The sequence below is a fragment of the Talpa occidentalis genome, unplaced genomic scaffold, assembly GCF_014898055.3.
Source record: "Talpa occidentalis isolate TD23 unplaced genomic scaffold, MPIMG_talOcc4v2.1 talOcc4.9, whole genome shotgun sequence".
NCBI lineage: Eukaryota > Metazoa > Chordata > Mammalia > Eulipotyphla > Talpidae > Talpa > Talpa occidentalis.
This window is the reverse complement of record NW_023605305.1, coordinates 106221098-106239757: the sequence shown is the minus strand read 5'-3', so window position 1 is coordinate 106239757 and position 18660 is coordinate 106221098. Positions and strand designations below refer to the sequence as shown.

The following is an 18660-nucleotide window of genomic DNA, read 5'->3' as shown; positions in this document are numbered from 1 at the left end:
AGGGCCTGGGGAGTGTGGCGGGCGGCCGAGTGAGCGCTGCTGGACTCGTGTGGCCCTCGGACGCCTGGTGTAGCGGCTCCCGCCTTCGCCAGCCCTCGCCATGTTCCTCACCCGGTCTGAGTACGACAGGTCTGTGCGGCTGGCGGGGAGAGGGTCGGTGTTCTGTGTGGGCAGGCCCGGGGCCCGGCCGCGGCCCGGGTTCTGCCGTGTCATGGGGCGCCCCGAAACCCGAGTCCGGCCCGGCCCGGGGCGCCCCTGCCCCCCCGCAGCCGCCCGCCGGGAGCCCCTGAGCCAGGCTAGCGCCTTGTCGGCCCCTCAGCCTGCCGCTGAGTCACCGCCGGGCCCTGACTCGGTGCGGAAGCGAGGAGCTCCGTTTTGTGCGGGGGAACCCGGGCGCCCGAGGGGCCGGACTCCGACCTTTAACCCGGGCCAGGCCGGGGGTCAGCCCTTCCCCGCCCATCCTTGCGTGCTGTCTGGCTGCCTTTCAGAAGATGTAAACGTCCACCGGGGAGGAGGAAACAACTGGAGATTGGGGGCTTGGGCATTTCCACTCCCTTTTAGGAGAACAACCTCGTTTCCCACCCCTTAGGCGGGGGCTGGGGGAACCTTCCCTTGGAGATGTACTTGGGCGTGCTGGGATGTGTGGTTCCTGCAGAAGTGCAGAGGCAGCCTCGGGTATGCCGGAGAGAGAGTCTGGGGTCTGACTGTAGGAGCTGGAATTTAGAGTAAGACTCAGGAGTTTGCCAGTCACGCTGATTTCCACTAGACCGGAGCTTTTTCAAAAAGTTTGAAGCAAGTTAATTACAGTGTGTGTTGAAGGCCAGATCTAATGTTTTCGAAAATCAGGATTGGTGATTGTAGTATTTATTTTAAAGAAAAGCTTTTCAAGGCTTCGGGGTATTAAGTGATATTAAATTGTACAGATTCATGCTGTAGACATTTTTATTTTCAGTTTCAGTTTTGGTCAGTTAAATTTGCACATGGCTGTTAAGTCCTCCCCCTCCCAGTTAGGAAAGGCAGATGTTTTCTTTGAACTACATAGCTTAAGAAGCTGCATTTGGCAAGCATATGTTGAGCTTGTGAAAAGTTTGATCACTGGGAACTACCGCTTTTTTACTTGTTTGCTGACTTAGAGAGGCTGTATGTGGCATTTTAAAACTGGCATTTTCCTCTACTGCCTTACAAATAACTTTGTTAGTCAGTATTTAGCTTCCAAAGCGTGGAATATAATTTTGAGCTAGAGTATTTATTATGATGGAAATTGCTATTCTTATCAGAAAGCCTTCATTCCATTTTTGTGTTCGTTTACTCAGCATCTTTATTGATTTGTGTTTTCAATTTTTGCCTAAGAATGCCTTATATACGGCCCTTTTTATTAGCTGATGTGCTTGAATGCCTGCTGTGTATAGGCACTGTTTTAGGTGCTGGACACACAGCAGTGAACAAAGTGAGGACCCTTATTCTGATATGGGAAGCTGACTTACAGAAATAACTAGTATGTTTTAGTGTCACCAGAAAAACTTAAATCAACTCTATGGGAGTTTAGATGAAAGGTTGCACTTAATATCAGGGGAGTGTGGAAAACTTCACTGGAGCTGATATTTTAAACTGAGTTTTGAGAAAGAATAAGATTTTAATAAACATGTATAACGATGGTCAGTAGTTTTGAGGCGTAGAATATAGACTGAACAACGATGGGGCAGTGGGACAGCACAGTATATGGAAAATTCTGGTCTGGTTGGTACATGTGATACACATATATGGGAACAGAAAAAAAATAATATGTGAGAAACAGGATAGCATTAAATATTGGGTGGTTTTTAATATGTTGTTAAGGAGTTTGGGTCTTAGGTAGGTAAGTTTGGGTCTTACTCTGTAGGTAACTGAGTGCCATTAATTTTCATTTTTAGAAGTTACGTAATCATAAGTGTGTTCTATAGAGATTGATGAGATTAGAGCAAAGAGCATGTCAATACCAGGCAGGCTGTTATAACGGGTGAAAGGTAATGAGGACATTGAGAATGGAAGGAAGAGAATGCTAAGTTACTGTGGAGGGGAAGTTGATATGAATTGCTCTGATTTGGTATATGATTAATATGGGCGAAGTCGGAGTAGAATGAATCAGATCATTCAGAACTTTGTAGCTTGGGGAATTGGAGGGGCTAGAGGGCTTTTAAAAACAAAGTAAAAATGGCAGGTGGTAAAGCTGATTTTGAAACTGTTGAGTGTTCAGTGCTTGTGGGGTATCTTATAATAAGTGGAAATGCTCAGGAGACTGTATAGATAGGAAAGATGTCAGGTTGGTAATAAGTATTTGGAAGTAGTTGGCCTCAACTTTCTCGTCTGTAAAATAGTATCTGTGTTAGAGTACTATCTTATTTAGGTGTGTTTTGAGGATTTGTGAGTTAAATTATTTAAGAGTTTTTAACAGTACCAGGAATATCATAGATATGTAATATGTGTTAATTTTTATTTTCTGTTCTGTATTTTGATAAGTTTTTTTAAACAAATTTGAAAACCCTGTACTATATCTAATGTTACATGTTATAAAATCTACACTCCATAAACCAAGAATCATAACTTTCACTCACTTTTTCAAATATTTTTAGCTGAAAGCTTTTATAACACAGGCCATGATTAGTGCTGCCAAGAGATTTCCAGCACAGTGGAACAAGGAAAAGTGGGGAAGTATTTTAGAGAGAAAAGCATTGTGATGTGTAATTGGTATAAATACGTATTGGGTGAGTGAACCAGGTAACCAGGTTAAGTTTGAAGAACTACACAGATGTCAGCGTATTGTTAAAAATAACAATACTAATTCATACAAAGAAATAGAGAATTATACCCATAAATGACTTTTCCTAAAAAGTAAGTTATTAACATCAGATTCACCTATGGTAATGTAATAAGGGAAATGCACATTGGAGGGGGGAGGGTTGCCTGATAGTTTGGGAGCATGAATTTGCCAAAAGAATTCTAGATTGAATTGGGATTGAGACAGAAAGTCATCAGCTATCACTTAAATAGTTTGAAGTCTTCCTGGGGAAAGTATGTCATGTATAGCTTCCATTTCCTTGAAAAACTGTTAATGTACCAAAAAATAGCTACAGATTATTGTGGGCAAAGGAGGATAATATCAACTTACACATCTTATAGCCATCTGAGCTGGATATTAAGGAATTTGAGTTTAGTGTCTCTGATTTTTTTCTGGAAAAAAAATTATGTATTTTTTCTAAATTATAGGGGCGTGAATACGTTTTCTCCTGAAGGACGGTTATTTCAAGTGGAGTATGCCATTGAGGCTATCAAGGTATCGTATCAAGTGGCATCGTTCATGAAATTCTGTGACAACATAATGCTTTATTGACAGACTATTTGGATTCAGTGTGCTTTAACCATTCTCTTAGGAAATGTATTTATCGCTTTAAGCAACCATTTTCCATCATCTTTATAACAATTTCAGTTCCATTCCTAATATGTTTTAAAACTTTTTGAACAGATAGCTGCTTCATAATTTTGTAAGTAGCTTTTTTCTCAGTGTTATTGGAGGGACAAGTTTATGTTCATAATCTTCTTGGCTATAAGAGAAGAATATGGAAGTCCAGAGTTAATACCTGAGAGATATTTTGTGGTCTTGAACAAATCATTTAACTGATCACCTTTATTCTTGTTGGTAAGTTGTGAATTTGTACTAGACACTTTCAGGACTGAATAAGAGATGTGTTCTGTAATCTAGTAATAAAATGGAATAGTTCATACCAATGTTCAAAAAATAAGTTAAAAGTAAGATATCTGTACTTAAAGTTACTTGTCATGTAGGAGCTATAGTTGCTGAATTATGGGCAGTCTAATTTAAGTTGTCTATGATAGTTCCAGGCATCTGTATTTTTAAGGAGTCCCCCGGTGATTCTCGTGTCTAATAAGAGGTGAAAATTACTGATCTTGTCCAGACCGTCTCTCTATGCTTCAGTCTCTTCTGAATTTCCAAACAACCTTTTATTACTAGATAGCTCATTTTGTTTGAAAATCAATCATAATGATTTAGAAATTTATCCTTGCATTGTATCAAAAGTCTGGCTTTTTGAAGTTTTCTTCATTTGAACCTAGTTTTGCCTTCGAAGAACACAGGATATTTAAACCTCTTCCATATGACCATTCTTCCCATAGTTAAAGAAAGCTGATGTTTCCCTCTAAGTTACCTTTTTAAGGAAATGTGTAATTGGGGAAATGGTTGTATGAGAGTCTGGAGAAGGGCAAAGTGATTCTGAAGAGTTGACATAAAAGTGAAGGTGGCAGCACTGTGATCAATAGTGAAACAGAATAGGATGGGCCAGCTGCAAGTACCTGTCAGTTTCTGATCTTTGCCCAGTATCACAGTCATACATTACTATGAAGTGGAGACTATCTCAATTCCAAGCTATGGCATTTATTTTGAGCCTTAGCTAAGACAACAGATCTGCCCAGATGTGGAAAGCAGTAGTCCTCTGTTTTTGGATTCTGCTTTAAGCCCCTCAATGCTAGTAATTTTGGGATTGCTTTGAGATAATAGGATGGTACCTGATCTCTGTAACACCAGGTTGGGCTAGGATGGAAATGGTGATGTGTCCTTAATGGATGCGACTTAACCTTTGTGAAAATGTACTCTTTGGCATTTAAACTGCCTTTTGCTGTGCTTAATTTACCAGTAGCCAATGAAAAGGCAATTTTCAACAGGTTTAGTAAGTGTGAAAGATGCTGGAGAAATCAGCCAAAAATGTCTGACAAGTAGAAATTGTCACTTAGAGATACTGTATGGATGGTATTGGTAAGAGATAGCCAGCAAAGGTGGGGAGAAAATACCTTTAGAGTGGATTTCTTGGGGGTGAGAGTGAAAAATCTGTGACGGTCAAAATTATTATACTTAGCATCTAGACATTGGTTATTATGCTAGTGAGTTTTTTTTAAAGAAATACCATGTGGAGTCAGTTCAGATGTTCCTTTTTCCCGAGTACCCACCAAGGGGTTTGGGGGGAAGGAGAAATTGTAAGCAGAATTGTAATATTGAAATACCTGGGGTAAATGTAAGTGCAAAAGAAAATAAAATTGATTTTAATTTTTAAAAAAATAGCCTGTCTCAAAAATATTGACCCTCTTTTTGGAATGAAAGTTTAGGAATTTATTTAAGTTGGAGGCCATATTGAACAGACTGAGAATTTATTCTTGTGGTGTGAAGCACTTCCTCCACAGAATAATAATAGTATCCAGGGAATATTGACTTTATAGAGCAGATAATTCTTTGTTGTGGGGGGCCATGTCATGCATTGTAGGCTGTTTAGTAGCATCCTTGACCTCTCCTCATTAGATGCCAGTGACACTCATCCTTCTAGTTGTGACAACCAAAGATGTTCAAGACTTTGTCTAATATTCCCTAGAGGGTAAAAAGGGTCCTGGTTGAGAACATCTCTTACGATAAAATTTAAAAGTAATGTGAATTCTTTCCTGCTCTGTTCAGTCTTCGTGATTCAAGATAGTACACTACATAAAACAATTAGGAAACAACTAAGTGCTAAATTAAATTCTCTGGCAATGGTTTCTGATGTGTTCTATTTTCTTTTAAGGTATGCATGCAAGTAGTGTTAAAGTCAAAAACTAAAAGTTTTCTAAACCTTGTAACAAAAGTAACTGTCCCTTAAACCTGCCTTCTTTATTTTCAGCTTCTCAAAGACAGCACTTTCATAGCCTTTTAACTGATAATTTTCTTGGCATTTATTCCATATCTCTAAAATAGACTTGAATTTTTTTTGTTTAGGTAATATCTATAGATGAAGATTTCTGCTTGCAATCTCCCCCCCTCCTCAAAACACACACACACACACACACACAGAGTTTTCTGTTGGTGTGTGGGTAGGACAACTCTTATTAACTTAAAGGTCTCATAATTTTACTAGATCATTATTCAGCATTTATATTTGTATGAATATGTAAATGCTCTTCCCAACTGAGCCATTTTTCGCTTTCTGTACACTGTTGTTTTCCTGGGAGTTAATACTTCTCTTTTTTTAAAAAAAAGTTTGCTTAGTTTAGCATGTAACATATCAATAATTCATCCCCCAAGTCTCAGTGTACCTCTCAAAATATCCAGACATATTAAGTATCCCATTAAAGATTCTTACAAAAGTTTTTGAGCCTTCAGAGCTCTTTCAGTCTTGACTAATTGTTCTCTGGCCCTCTGCATAGCTGTGTACCTAGGTGCTTCTGTCACCATAATCTTGGGTATCGCCTTCAGCTCTCTCTTCTATTACAACTATGTCATTTTCTTTTTTGATGTATTCCTTCACTTTAGTAGGACCCATTCTCTAATAGTTTCATAAACATATTTTTAATTTCTAAGGTCCTTTGTTTCCTGTTCTTTTATTGGGGGTGGGAGGATGAAATGTCTATTTTTTTTTTAAATTGAGGATTAAAAATTGATTTTTCTTTAGTTTTTTTTCTTCTTGAACTAGTTAGACTCATAAGAGCCCTGTCTTTCAGAGTGTAGGTGTTAACCCGTTAGTGGGCATTGAAATCAATTTAATGGGTCATGGGAGCATTTCCTTTTGAAGAGGAATAGAGGTGTGGCTCTCAGAAGGCATAGTCTTGGCTGGTATTTTTGTTTTGTTAGCCATGAAATTGTGTTTCTGTTACATTTATTTATTTGTGTATTTTGGTCATGATTTGTAATTATGTATATTTTTTAATTGAAGTAACATTGCATTATAACATTATATAGGCATCAGATGTGCTCATTAAAAAAATTATTGTATATTTATGGGCCTCCCTGGTGGCACAGGGAGTTAAGAACCGCACTATGAAGCAATCCGCAGCCTCTGCAGCATGAGTTCGATCCCCAGCCGGCCAGGGAGATACCCACATGGCGCAGCAAATCTCTCCTGTCACGCCCGCTGCTCCCCGGAGCAGTGTATTTCAGTCAGTCTACCTGTTTTGTTCCCCACTCTGTCTCTGGTTGGTCCTCTCACCCCCTGCATCTCTAGCCTATACCCTAGCTCTTGTAGGCATAAATAAATAAATCTTAAAAAAAAAAAAAATCAATGTATATTTATGACATTTAATTTGCCACCAAAAGTTTCATGCTGTTTTTCACCATACAGTTGACCCCTTTTACTGATTTATTCACCTTTCTTCCTCTTCTCCTCTAGTAACCTCTAATTGGTCTTACAGTCTAATAGTTTTTTTTAAATAAAATATATTTCTTAATGTAGAAATTTGGTTCAAAAGTTTGAAAATCACTGTTCTAGAGAAAACTGCCTCTTCTCATTTCATGCCTGCAGGCAGGGGATTTCTGAAAACTGAGTGGGTAAAGATGCTGTGGTTCTTAATATTAAGTTTGTCATTTTTTTCTTAATCCCTTTCGTCATTGTAGTTCTGTCTTTGACTGTGCGTGGTATCCCCCAATCCAAAAATCCTGTTTTACCCTCTCGAGAGTCCTGTGCAGGAGTGAGGCTGGGGGCTATTATCTATTGAATAGCTTTAGAACATAGTGGAGGGGATCTGAAAATCTTTTTTTTAAGCAGATATTAAACTAATTGTGCAGTTTTTAGCTTCTCCATTTCTTTTTCCACCATTCCTTTTTGGGGGCCTATGATATAAATCAGGTTGTTTCTTGACTTTCTTTACTATTGATTTAGGATTTGGATTTCTCAGGTCTACTATGTAAAATATTACTAACCCATTTCTTTCTTTGAAATTTTAATGCTGTCTTTGTCCATGCTCTTTGTCTTAGTGGGTCTGGCTCCTATAATTTTATGTTATCAGGCTTCGGGAAGCAATAGAGCTAATTTATGTGTTTAGCCTACCTTTAATTAGAAGTACGAGCACATATTTTTTACATAAAATTCTTGGACAGTTCATCTCCTCTCGTTATGCATGTATCCATTGAATTAAGAAAATATGCAGTAAAAAGCTGATATACACATTAAATAACACTTCTAAATAAAGTGCAATTTTACTCATTTGAAAAATAATACATATGTGTATGACACATGATTTTTCAGTCTGCAAATGTGTTAAGCATGTTAACAACCTAATCCCACTTCTCTCATAACTTTACTATTCATTATTCTCCAACAAAATTCCTCAGGTACAAGCCCCACCCATTTTCTTATGCCACATTGCCCCCTACTCTTGCACTGCATTACCCCCTACACTTGTACCTCTGCTCATGCTATCCACCCTGGAATATACACTTCCCTCTGCCTAATCAATCTCGGTAGAAAGATTCATGGAGGGCCTCCCAGGTGGCGCAGCGGTTGAGCGCTGGGTTGAGAAGCTGCCCGCAGCTTCTGCGGCGCCGGTTCGATCCCCGGCTGCTCACCGGCCACCAGAGGAGGGTCCCACATGGCGCGCAGACCTCTCCTGCCGCCCGCTGCTCCCCTCAGCGTTGTGCTTCGGTCCTTCTGCCTGCTCTGCTCCCTGCTCTGGCTCTGGTGAATTCTCTCACCCTCCCGCACTTCTGACTGTACCCAGTGCTTGTATAAACAAAACAAACAAACAAATAAATAAATAAAATAAAACATGCCTCTATAAAAAAAAAAAAAGAAAGATTCATGGAATTGTTTGAAATCTATTGCAGTAACAGGCTTTAGGAGTTTGATGCCTACATTTGCAGTCATTGCTTTGTGGAGTAAACTAAGCATCATGTAAATCAAAGGAGACAGCACCTACAATCACAAAAGGCTTTATGAATGATGGGTGAGATTGATTAGGCAGAGGGAAGTGTATATTCCAGGGTGGATAGCATGAGCAGAGGTACAAGTGTAGGGGGTAATGCAGTGCAAGAGTAGGGGGCAATGTGGCATAAGAAAATGGGTGGGGCTTGTACCTGAGGAATTTTGTTGGAGAATAATGAATAGTAAAGTTATGAGAGAAGTGGTATTAGGTTGTTAATGAGGACTCTGGTAGCCTGTTTAGATTTTATGTTATGGGCAATACAGGGATATATTCTTCAGAAAAGTAGTAGTATAATGAAAATAACATAAGATCTGTAAGACCATAAATGAAAGGTACATTGGGGGAGAGTAAGGTTGTTGAAGTAATCTAGGCCTATAATAAGAATAACTAAAACTTTGTTTACTTATTGTTTTAGACAGCTATTTTAGGAGCTTTTTGTGTAAGTGTGTTTACCCTTCGTGATGTCGGTATTGCTATTATCCCTTTTGCAGATTAAGGTAACTGCAACATAGAGGGTTGAATGACTGGGATGGTAGTGTGGAGATGGAGAGATGAGATTAAGCTATTGTGGACTACTGGTGACCTTAAAAGTTAATATTTTTATATTGGTGGTATTCCTTTTTCTTATTTTTCTTTGTTTTTGAAAAGTAAATTACTTTTCTGAAGGTCACATACATTTCAGGATTATCACCTTTTGAGACAGTTCAGATAGCAGAGATGACACCAGGTCCAGAAAAAAACATTCCTTTTATTTCTTTCTTGCTCACTATGTTTAGCACTTTAGAATCTGCCCCTCATTCACATTAGAGTCGATAATTTCCTAGATGTTTTCAAGATGTAATTGAACTTAAACCTTTAGAAGTACAAAATTCTGTAAATCAATGCTCTTGCCATTGACAGTGACAGTACATTAAAACTCATTAGAATGTTCTTTATTCTCTCAGCATATTAGATATGGCTGATTGAAGCGTCTAATGTGTGAAAGTACACAGAAACACTCTGGGTGAGTAGGTGAGACTGTTCTTTGACCAGTATGTGATAACCATACTTGTTTTACTTTAGCTTGGTTCTACAGCCATTGGGATCCAGACTTCAGAGGGTGTGTGCCTTGCCGTGGAGAAGAGAATTACCTCCCCACTCATGGAGCCCAGCAGCATTGAGAAAATTGTAGAGATTGATGCTCACATAGGTAAGGAGTAGGGAAGAGTTGTTCTGTAGGATCTGACCTGGGTGAATTAAGTCATCTTTGAAGGTCCAAGGGAAGCGTCATCAGATGAAGGTCTTGTTCCCTTGTTAGCTGTGGTATTCCAGGCAGTAGGCCAGTGCATTATATAGAGAGTAGGGAGCAGTTGCAGATTCACTTGGATTTAACTTGGTCCCAGAGGTAGGTTGTGTTTAACCTACTCCTTTCTTCCTCACATTTAGACTTGGCAGATATGGTGGTGGTTGAAATATGTGAAGGTTGAATCATAGACCAGCTCCCCGTGATGGCTGATCATTGATGCATAGTTAGCTCTGTAGGAGGCCAACAGGAACAGAGGAATTATACAGAAAGCTAGGGTGTGCACTGAGAAAAGAGGAATGCTTAAAGATCTTTGGGGTGACTAAGGTTCAGAAAGTACAGAATAATAGATTTTGCCCATATCAGTCCTTCTTCGCTATTTCCAATTTTATCTTTTTATTCCCTCTTCCCCTCACCCATACTCCCTTTTTCATCTCCCTTATAATTCCTGTCTTAGCTTCTGGCACCATTGTAGCATTACAGGATGAGTTGTTCTACTTATTTATAGCATGGCATTTTAGTTGACTGTCCATATTTTTTTTAACCTATCTGACCATCTAATTAATGCCACATAGATAAGATAATTGCTTGAAGGCATCAGAACCCATGGTGACTCTGGGAGCTTGACATCTCTTTCATAGATATTTATGATGCAGTGATCAGATTAAGATTAGAATTTTGTGCCTATTTTATCTTCTGTCACCTATCCTGGTGTAACTCAGTATCACTTTATCCAGCAAATTGAGAACCTACCTATGTGCCAAACAACACAGAATCAGAAGGAATGAGACATGGTCCCTGTCTTCTTGGAGCATACAATCTAATCGTGAAAGTGGACATGTAAATAAGTAAATGCAGGTGTTAGGAGGGACTGTGGTATGTTCTCAGTGGGGGTGCAAAGGAAGGAATAATTAGTTTTGTGTGACACTGTCAGGAAGGTATTCCATGAAGTTGGTGCATGAACTAAGTTGAATTCTAAAAGCCAGGGAAGTGTTTATTAAGTGAAAAAATGGGTGGAGCAGGGTAGAACATTGTAGTCAGAAACAGAAATGAGCAAGGCTTTGTTGGTATAAAATATAAAATACCATCACACAGGTAGTTTGGTATGAGTGGGAGATGAACTGTGACAAGAGATGAGTCTGGGATTATGCAGTGGAAGTTCTTTTTACGGTGCTAAAGAACTTAATCCTTTTGCACTGATAGGAAAGGTTTTAAGCATTGAGGTAACATGATGAGATTAGGATTTTAGAAAGACCTTTGTGATCACAGTGTTGAAGATAGAGTGAAGGGAACTGAGGATGGAGTTAAGAAAACCAGGTAAGAAACTTTTTTTGCTAGTCCAACAGAAAGATGATAAGGATGTTAAGGTGCAGTGACCAGAAAACGGAGAAGTAAGGACTAATTCCAGACAGGTTCATCAGATGGAGACCTATAGAATTAGGAATCTGGTTAGAGGGCCAACAAAGATACTGACGTCTAGAAGGGAAATAACTTTGAGTTGAGTCTGTGGTATATGCAGGTAGGTGCATTAAGGGAGTCATTGGCTTTATAGGTCTGAAATGTGGGAGAGAGACAGGCTGGAGATTCAGGTTTGAGTTACAGCATATGAAGAACAGCCATTGACTTGGCATCTTGGACCATCAGGCAGGCTTTATCTCTGCTATAACAAGTTGTTTTATATTTGGTCAGGGAGAAGATAAATCTTTTGATTTTTAATCTAGGATCTTCCATTGTAGCTCAATGAGATGATTATTTTTTCCTTGTTTCTCCTTTTGGGGTGTTAATGTTTGTTTAGTTCAAAAGTGCTCTAGAAGACATGGCCAACGGAGAGTGCCAAGGGGACGTCTAAGGATGTAATATATGGAAGTGCGTATTCGAGTAGCTGTTCTTCTGTCTGCTGCTATCTTTGTCTTGTGGGTAGTTTTTATTTATTGGTAATATAATTTATTTGTGCTCAGTGCTGATAATTTCCCATCTAATCTCGTGAGTATGTTGCTGTGGTATTGCTGAATTACTGCCATGGTTCCATTTCAGAATTTCAGTATTTCTTGAGTGGATAAAGAGTTGTACCAGGATTTGGCCACTGGGTCACTGTTACTTTTACATTGCAGGTTGTGCCATGAGTGGGCTAATTGCTGATGCTAAGACTTTAATTGATAAAGCCAGAGTGGAGACACAGGTAAAATTAGCATCATCTCTCCTTTTTTACTGTGATGCTTGAATTCCTTGTTTAGTGATGATGCAGCTGCCTGGGCTGTATTGCAGGTCTCTGTGTTAATATTAGATATAGCCCTTGGGAGAGATTTTTGGGTAGAATTTCTATTTTTAACTTTCTGAGGCTTGGAGTCTAGCCATCCAACCATTGAACTTTTAAGGCTGCCCTAGTAAATAGTGCTGACAATCCATTGCCTTTTTTTTTTTTTTTTTTTTTTTTAATTTACCTTACATAAAGCAACCTTTACACTGCATTCTGTACCCTAATTGACTTTCTGTGGCAGCACCATAGCAGGTGAACATAGCTAAAGGACATTTCTCCCTCAACCCCACCCCCAACTGCCTTTGCTGCTATACTTGCAAATAACAACTCTCCTGTAGTGAGTAGTGATAGGTACCAGCTGACAAATACTGATTAGGAATACTGATTGTGTTGTTTTAATACTGAACTCCTGCATTCAGGCATGAAGAATAGACTAGTAAGGAAAAAAAACCTGATTGGTAAAATTTTTTGTACTTATTTGCAGGTCTGCTGTCAGTACTTGCATAAGAGTAAGTCATTTAACTTAAACACCAGTAGAGTGATGAAACGATTTTTTAGAGGACGTGGCACTCAATTATTAGCAATCACTTTATGAAAAGACTAACCTTGGTGCTTTGAGGGGTTAACTCCGTTTTCCCAAGGGAGTATCCTTCAGTTTGTCATTGCTTCCAGTCCTTTTGATACAAGTTTTTGCCAGAACTATTTCTCTTCCTCTCAGGCAGGCCAAGCATTCAAGTTTAGAACTAAGGAGAGCATACAGGAGCTTGAGCTACTATTCAAAGGGATATTGTAGTGAGATGATGGGCTGTTTTAACTTATTTGAAAGGTAGACCATGCTTTGCTCCTCTTTCAGAACCATTGGTTCACCTATAATGAGACAATGACAGTGGAGAGTGTGACCCAAGCTGTGTCCAATCTAGCTCTGCAGTTTGGAGAAGAAGATGCAGATCCAGGTGCCATGGTGAGTGTGATACTCATGTCAGGTTTTTTTTATTGTATTTGGAACTTAGGATATTTGTCCTTGGGACATACCTTGCCCAGCCCCTCTTGCTTCATAGCCTTTTGTCTTACTACCTCTTGCATTTTGTTCCTAGTCTCGTCCTTTCGGGGTGGCACTGTTATTTGGAGGAGTTGATGAGAAAGGACCCCAGCTGTAAGTAACATTTTGCCATTTCCCCCCTGCTTCCTTTTTGGGAGAATTATTTTAATTTGGGATAGGGACTAATAGTTTATATCAACTGAGAAGTTTGTTACAGAATACAGTGATTCTATACTGCCCATGCTCTTATGCTCCCCCTATTAGAACCATTGTTTATTCTGGAAAGAAAGAGAAGTAACTTTCTTGTGTTTGAGAACTTTCATTTAGAGTATTGATTTGATCCCTGTCCTCAAAAACTACTTAGATAGGCATATTCAAATGCCATATTTACATATCCTATGCTATACGTGAGTCTAAATTTCTGAGGAAATTACTAGTTTTCTTAAACACTTTTTGAAGACCTGGTTTAACCAAGCATAGAACATCTTCTGGATCTGTGCTTCAGTATTTTGGTGGAGTTTCCTGACTGCAGGGCAAAACATTCATATAGTTTAGTGAAATTATATTTATTACATATTATATTAATTACATATTATTATATTATTACATATTCATTACATAAAATGCCACATTCTTAAGCATTTTAATCCTCTTTTGGGGGCGGTGGGTTTACAGATTTCATATGGATCCATCTGGGACTTTTGTACAATGTGATGCTCGAGCAATTGGCTCTGCTTCAGAGGGTGCCCAGAGCTCCTTGCAGGAAGTTTACCACAAGGTAATTAAACATTCTGACAACTTTTATTTCTTAAATGAAGGTATAATTTACATAACAATAATATGTGTAAGCCTTATGAGTTTGCTTCTATGAATTTTGACAATTGTATATCCTTGTAACCACAACTAAAGCAAGCTACAGAACACTTCCATCACCCCCCAGAAATGCTTGTCTCCTCTCCATCCAGTCTTTCCGTCTCTTGCAACCGTAATCACCACTATAGATTAGTCTTGTCTGCTCTTATATTTTTAAAAAATGAAATCATAGAATAAGTATTTTTGTGTCTGCTCTTTTTTGTTCAACACACTGTTTTTGAGACCCATTCATGTTTTCCACACGTCTATAGTTTCTTTTTATTGCTGAATGGTATTAACGTGGTATAGATTTACCATGATTTGTTTGTCTTTCATCTTCACAGCTTTACTTAGCAGTTTGTAATTCCTAGTCTGGTTTTTGAAGCAGTGTGCATTTCGTACTTTTTATCTCTGGGGGATGGAAAGTCCCAGTTTTGGTTAACTCTTGTGGTTGAAGGCTGCCATACTTAGCATTCAGGAGGCAAGTGAATTAGGCACAAAAACAGAGTAAGAGAGGAGCAGATTTTCTAAATCATTGGACTATCTTCATAGATCATTTGAGAATTATTCAAAGTGTACATCAATATTATCTTACTTCTAAATTGAAAGAAAGTAATAGAGAAGTATAACCTTTTTTCCTTCAAAGATCACTTACCATATAGAAGTTGGTGAGTTTGTTCTGGTTCAAAATAAAGCTTTTCTTTTTTTTTTTTTTTTCTCTGAGTAAATGTATCCTACTTGAGTTCTGGATATATGTGTAAATGCACTGTATTTATTAATATCTTTGGCTTATTAATGTTTACTACATTATTTCTTCAAGGAGATACAAAGGAAATCTTTGATAAAAGAAAGGGTTATATGTAATTAATGGGTACTCTCCTTGCTCTTTTGTTTTAAGTCTATGACACTGAAAGAAGCCATCAAGTCTTCACTAATTATCCTCAAACAAGTAATGGAGGAGAAGCTGAATGCAACTAACATAGAGGTATTTTTCTGTCTTACTGATTTTTGTTCCAGTGTCATGTCCCCCGTTACTGAAGATTGAGTAGACAAAAGATAATCAAATTTTTGTATGCTCAGTTCATAAGAAGTTATTGATATACTTTGAATTAACAACTTTAATAAAGTGATAATGGCAAAAGCAGAATTCATTTTTGAAGAGTGAAAAGGAGGTGATGAAGTGGACTAGAAAGAAAGTATGCAGCTTTCTTGAATAAGTGTCAGCAGAAGACAACATTAAAAGGATTTTTGTCTTTTTAAAGTTGGAGAAAACCTTGAAAATATCATTAGCTTGAAAAGAAACATGTTAAAAGACATAAAAGCAGAGGTTAGATAGTGATGGGAAAGTTCTAGAAGAGGAAAAGTATGGTAGAGATGGAGGAATTAGTTTCAAAAAGTAAAATTTATTCATCATTATTTTGAGTGCCCAGTTATGTGCCAGATGCTATACTAGATGACAGATTCGAGTCCCTATGCAGGTAGTATACTGCATAAGATAGGGACGTACAAATAGTGACAGCTTGGGGTGATGATTCTGTAGTAGCAATGAGAACAGATTATCATGGGAAGATGTAGTGGGGCATTAGGAAAGGTTACTGGAAGAGGCGATGTCTGGACAAAGGAAGAGAAGGGTATTTCAGGAAGATGGAACTATGGTGTGCAAAAAATCAAAGATATAAAATAACATTGTACAGCAACGGAACTTTGAGGGTTTGTCTGCATGTGGGGTATGAGCTGTTTATGATGTGGGGAGGTGGCAAGAATCATGGATCAGATTCCGAATGCCCTTATTTAGGGTATTATGTGCAGACAGGAGTAAAGGAGGTAATGATAAGGTAGGTTTGGAGGTGAGTTGGGAGAGAAGTCCTCTATTTCCCTGGTGATTGTTAGATCTTTTGATGATGGTAGGTGAATGCAGCAATGAAAATAATGAGAATGGAAACTGGAGAATCATTACTGTTGGGGAAAAGGGAAGACAGGCATTGGGTACAAGAATTGCTGGACACATTAAAATACTAGCTGAGGCTGGAATCATTGGTCTCAGGAAATGAGGCTCAGTTACCTGTTTTTCTGAAATCTGGTGATTCTGGTAACTGGTCTAGTAAGTTCAGGCATTTGGGAACTGCTTTTCTTCATAAAAGGAAAATTTCCAAGTTGCATCTTTTTTTACAAAATCAAAACCAACAAAACCCACCTCTGTTAACCCCATCCTTTACCTAGTATCTGGCTTTTTCCTAAAAAACCAACTTTGTTGAGATAATAACATACATATTGTTAAATGTACCCATTTTAAGTATATAATTCAGTGAACTTTGGCCCCTGTATCCCTGTATCTATCACCGCAATCAAGATATAAAATATTTCTGTTGGGCCTCCCTGGTAGCACAAGGGGTTAAGCACAGCACTGTGAAGCTATCTGCAGCCTCTGCAGCGCGAGTTCACTATCCAGCCGGCCAAGGAGCTACCCACATGGCTCAGCAGATCTCCCCTGCCTGGCCCGCTGCTCCCCTCAGTCAGTCTATATGGGAAGGAGTAAATTGTTTAACATAATTTACAAAAATATTTGACATTTCATGTAATTGGGTAGGTCTTTTGGGAAGACAATTTTTTAGTATGTTCCTAGATCAGAATGTTCACATTTTTAAGATGTATAGTATTTTTTTCCCCTAAATTTTATCTGTAGATGAATCGGGGAATAGTAAATACAGTGAGGTTATATTAATTCCGGCAATTTTGAAATTGTATTAAATGTCAGTAATGAATGTTACTCAAAAAATGCCTTAGTATGTTTACTGTTAAAGTTTTTTTTTTAAGGTAGTACAAGGAAATAACATTTAAAATAAATGAAACAAAAATATTTTTTTTTTTTTATAGAGGCATGTTTTTATTTATTTATTTGTTTGTTTGTTCGTTCGTTTTGTTTATACATGCACTGGGTACAGTCAGAAGCGCGGGAGGGTGAGAGAATTCACCAGAGCCAGAGCAGGGAGCAGAGCAGGCAGAAGGACCGAAGTACACTGCTGAGGGGAGCAGCGGGCGGCAGGAGAGGTCTGCGCGCCATGTGGGACCCTCCTCCGGTGGCCGGGGAGCAGCCGGGGATCGAACCGGCGCCGCAGAGGTCGCCGGCAGCTTTGCAACCCAGCACTCAACCGCTGCGCCACCAGGGAGGCCCGAAACAAAAGATTTTTAGGCAAATGTGAAGTGGAATCTATTCCTGAGTATTGCCCAAAGCCACAGGACTATGTTCAGTAGGTAGAGGTGATGGAAAACCAGGCAGTTTTAGTTAAATTTTAAATTAACCATCTTCTGACCCTAGTCTTTTATTGCTTAAATATATTATAACCTGGACTACTGGGTATTATTAGTATCTTCAGCCACAACTGATTTTTTTATTATTAGTGTTTGATGAAACAAACCAGGTCATGACCAGGTCTTCCAAAAAAAATGGAAACAAGGGCCTTTTTGTTGTCCAGTTGCCCCATGGACAATTTTAGATAAAGTAATACCTAACAATAATAGTTAACAATGTTTTTGTGCTTATCACAGTGTTAGAGGTTTTCTGTTCTAAGCACTTTCCATATATTAATATATTTAATCCTTATACTACTCTGTAAATGTGGTGCTATTATTATCCCCATTTTACTGATAAAAATTGAGGCATCTAGTGGCCAAGTAACCCAAGGTCACACAAGTTTGGCTGCAACATATATTGTAAATATATTTCTGAAGGAATCTTTAATTAAAAAAAGAGAAAGTACTGACACCATGTAATTTACTGCTGTTTTTATAAGATCCTTGTGAAATATGTTAAAGATGTGACAATGACATCAGGCATTTGGTTAATTATTATGTGGTGGGTTAACCTCAAAATAGAAATTTTGGTCAATAAGAATTTTATTTTGGAGTCAGAGAGCTATTTTAGGAAGCTGCTGCTGGAAAGGATATCCCTAGGACAGCAGATCCCTTAGTTCCTAATGAACAGCTGCATCTCCAGCAAAGCTTCTCGCCATACTAGGGTTAGCAGCAGTTTAATTGAGCCCAGCTTGTTAACCCTTCTCTGTTTTCTTTCTAGCTAGCCACAGTGCAGCCTGGCCAGAATTTCCATATGTTCACAAAGGAAGAACTTGAAGAAGTTATCAAGGACATTTAAAGAAGTGTGATCCTCAGAACTTCTCTGGGACAATTTCAGTTCTCCTGATTGCCCTTAACTTTTATTTCCAGCAGTTATTCCCTGGAGAGTCTCCAGTATATGTGCATTTTTTTTATGATGTCTGTACATAAAGGCAGTTCTGAAATAAAGAAACATTTAAAATATTTGTTAATAGACTATCCTAATGCAGTCTTTTGTTCAAAATGTTTGTGTTAGGAGGTAAAAAGGACAGTGGTATTAATATCTCTATCAAGAGGATCTTTCTAAAGTTGTTTTAGTGACCACGACATAATGAACTATATCATGAATCCCTGGGTGTTGGCAAATGAATTCAAACTAGTCCAGCTCCTCTCAGTGCCTTATAAGTGTTAATA

At 38.6% G+C, this 18660-nt stretch overlaps 1 protein-coding gene across 1 annotated transcript; it reads left to right on the top strand.

The window, feature by feature from the left end:
* Position 1: 1 nt before the first annotated feature.
* PSMA5 (proteasome 20S subunit alpha 5) lies at positions 2 to 18450 on the top strand. Its single transcript, XM_037499197.2, has 9 exons — positions 2 to 129; positions 3244 to 3310; positions 9769 to 9895; positions 12100 to 12167; positions 13099 to 13206; positions 13340 to 13398; positions 13960 to 14062; positions 15035 to 15121; positions 18209 to 18450. Exons 1-9 carry the CDS (start codon positions 101 to 103, stop codon positions 18284 to 18286), a joined length of 726 nt encoding a protein of 241 aa, XP_037355094.1. The 5' UTR covers positions 2 to 100; the 3' UTR covers positions 18287 to 18450.
* Positions 18451 to 18660: the final 210 nt, after the last annotated feature.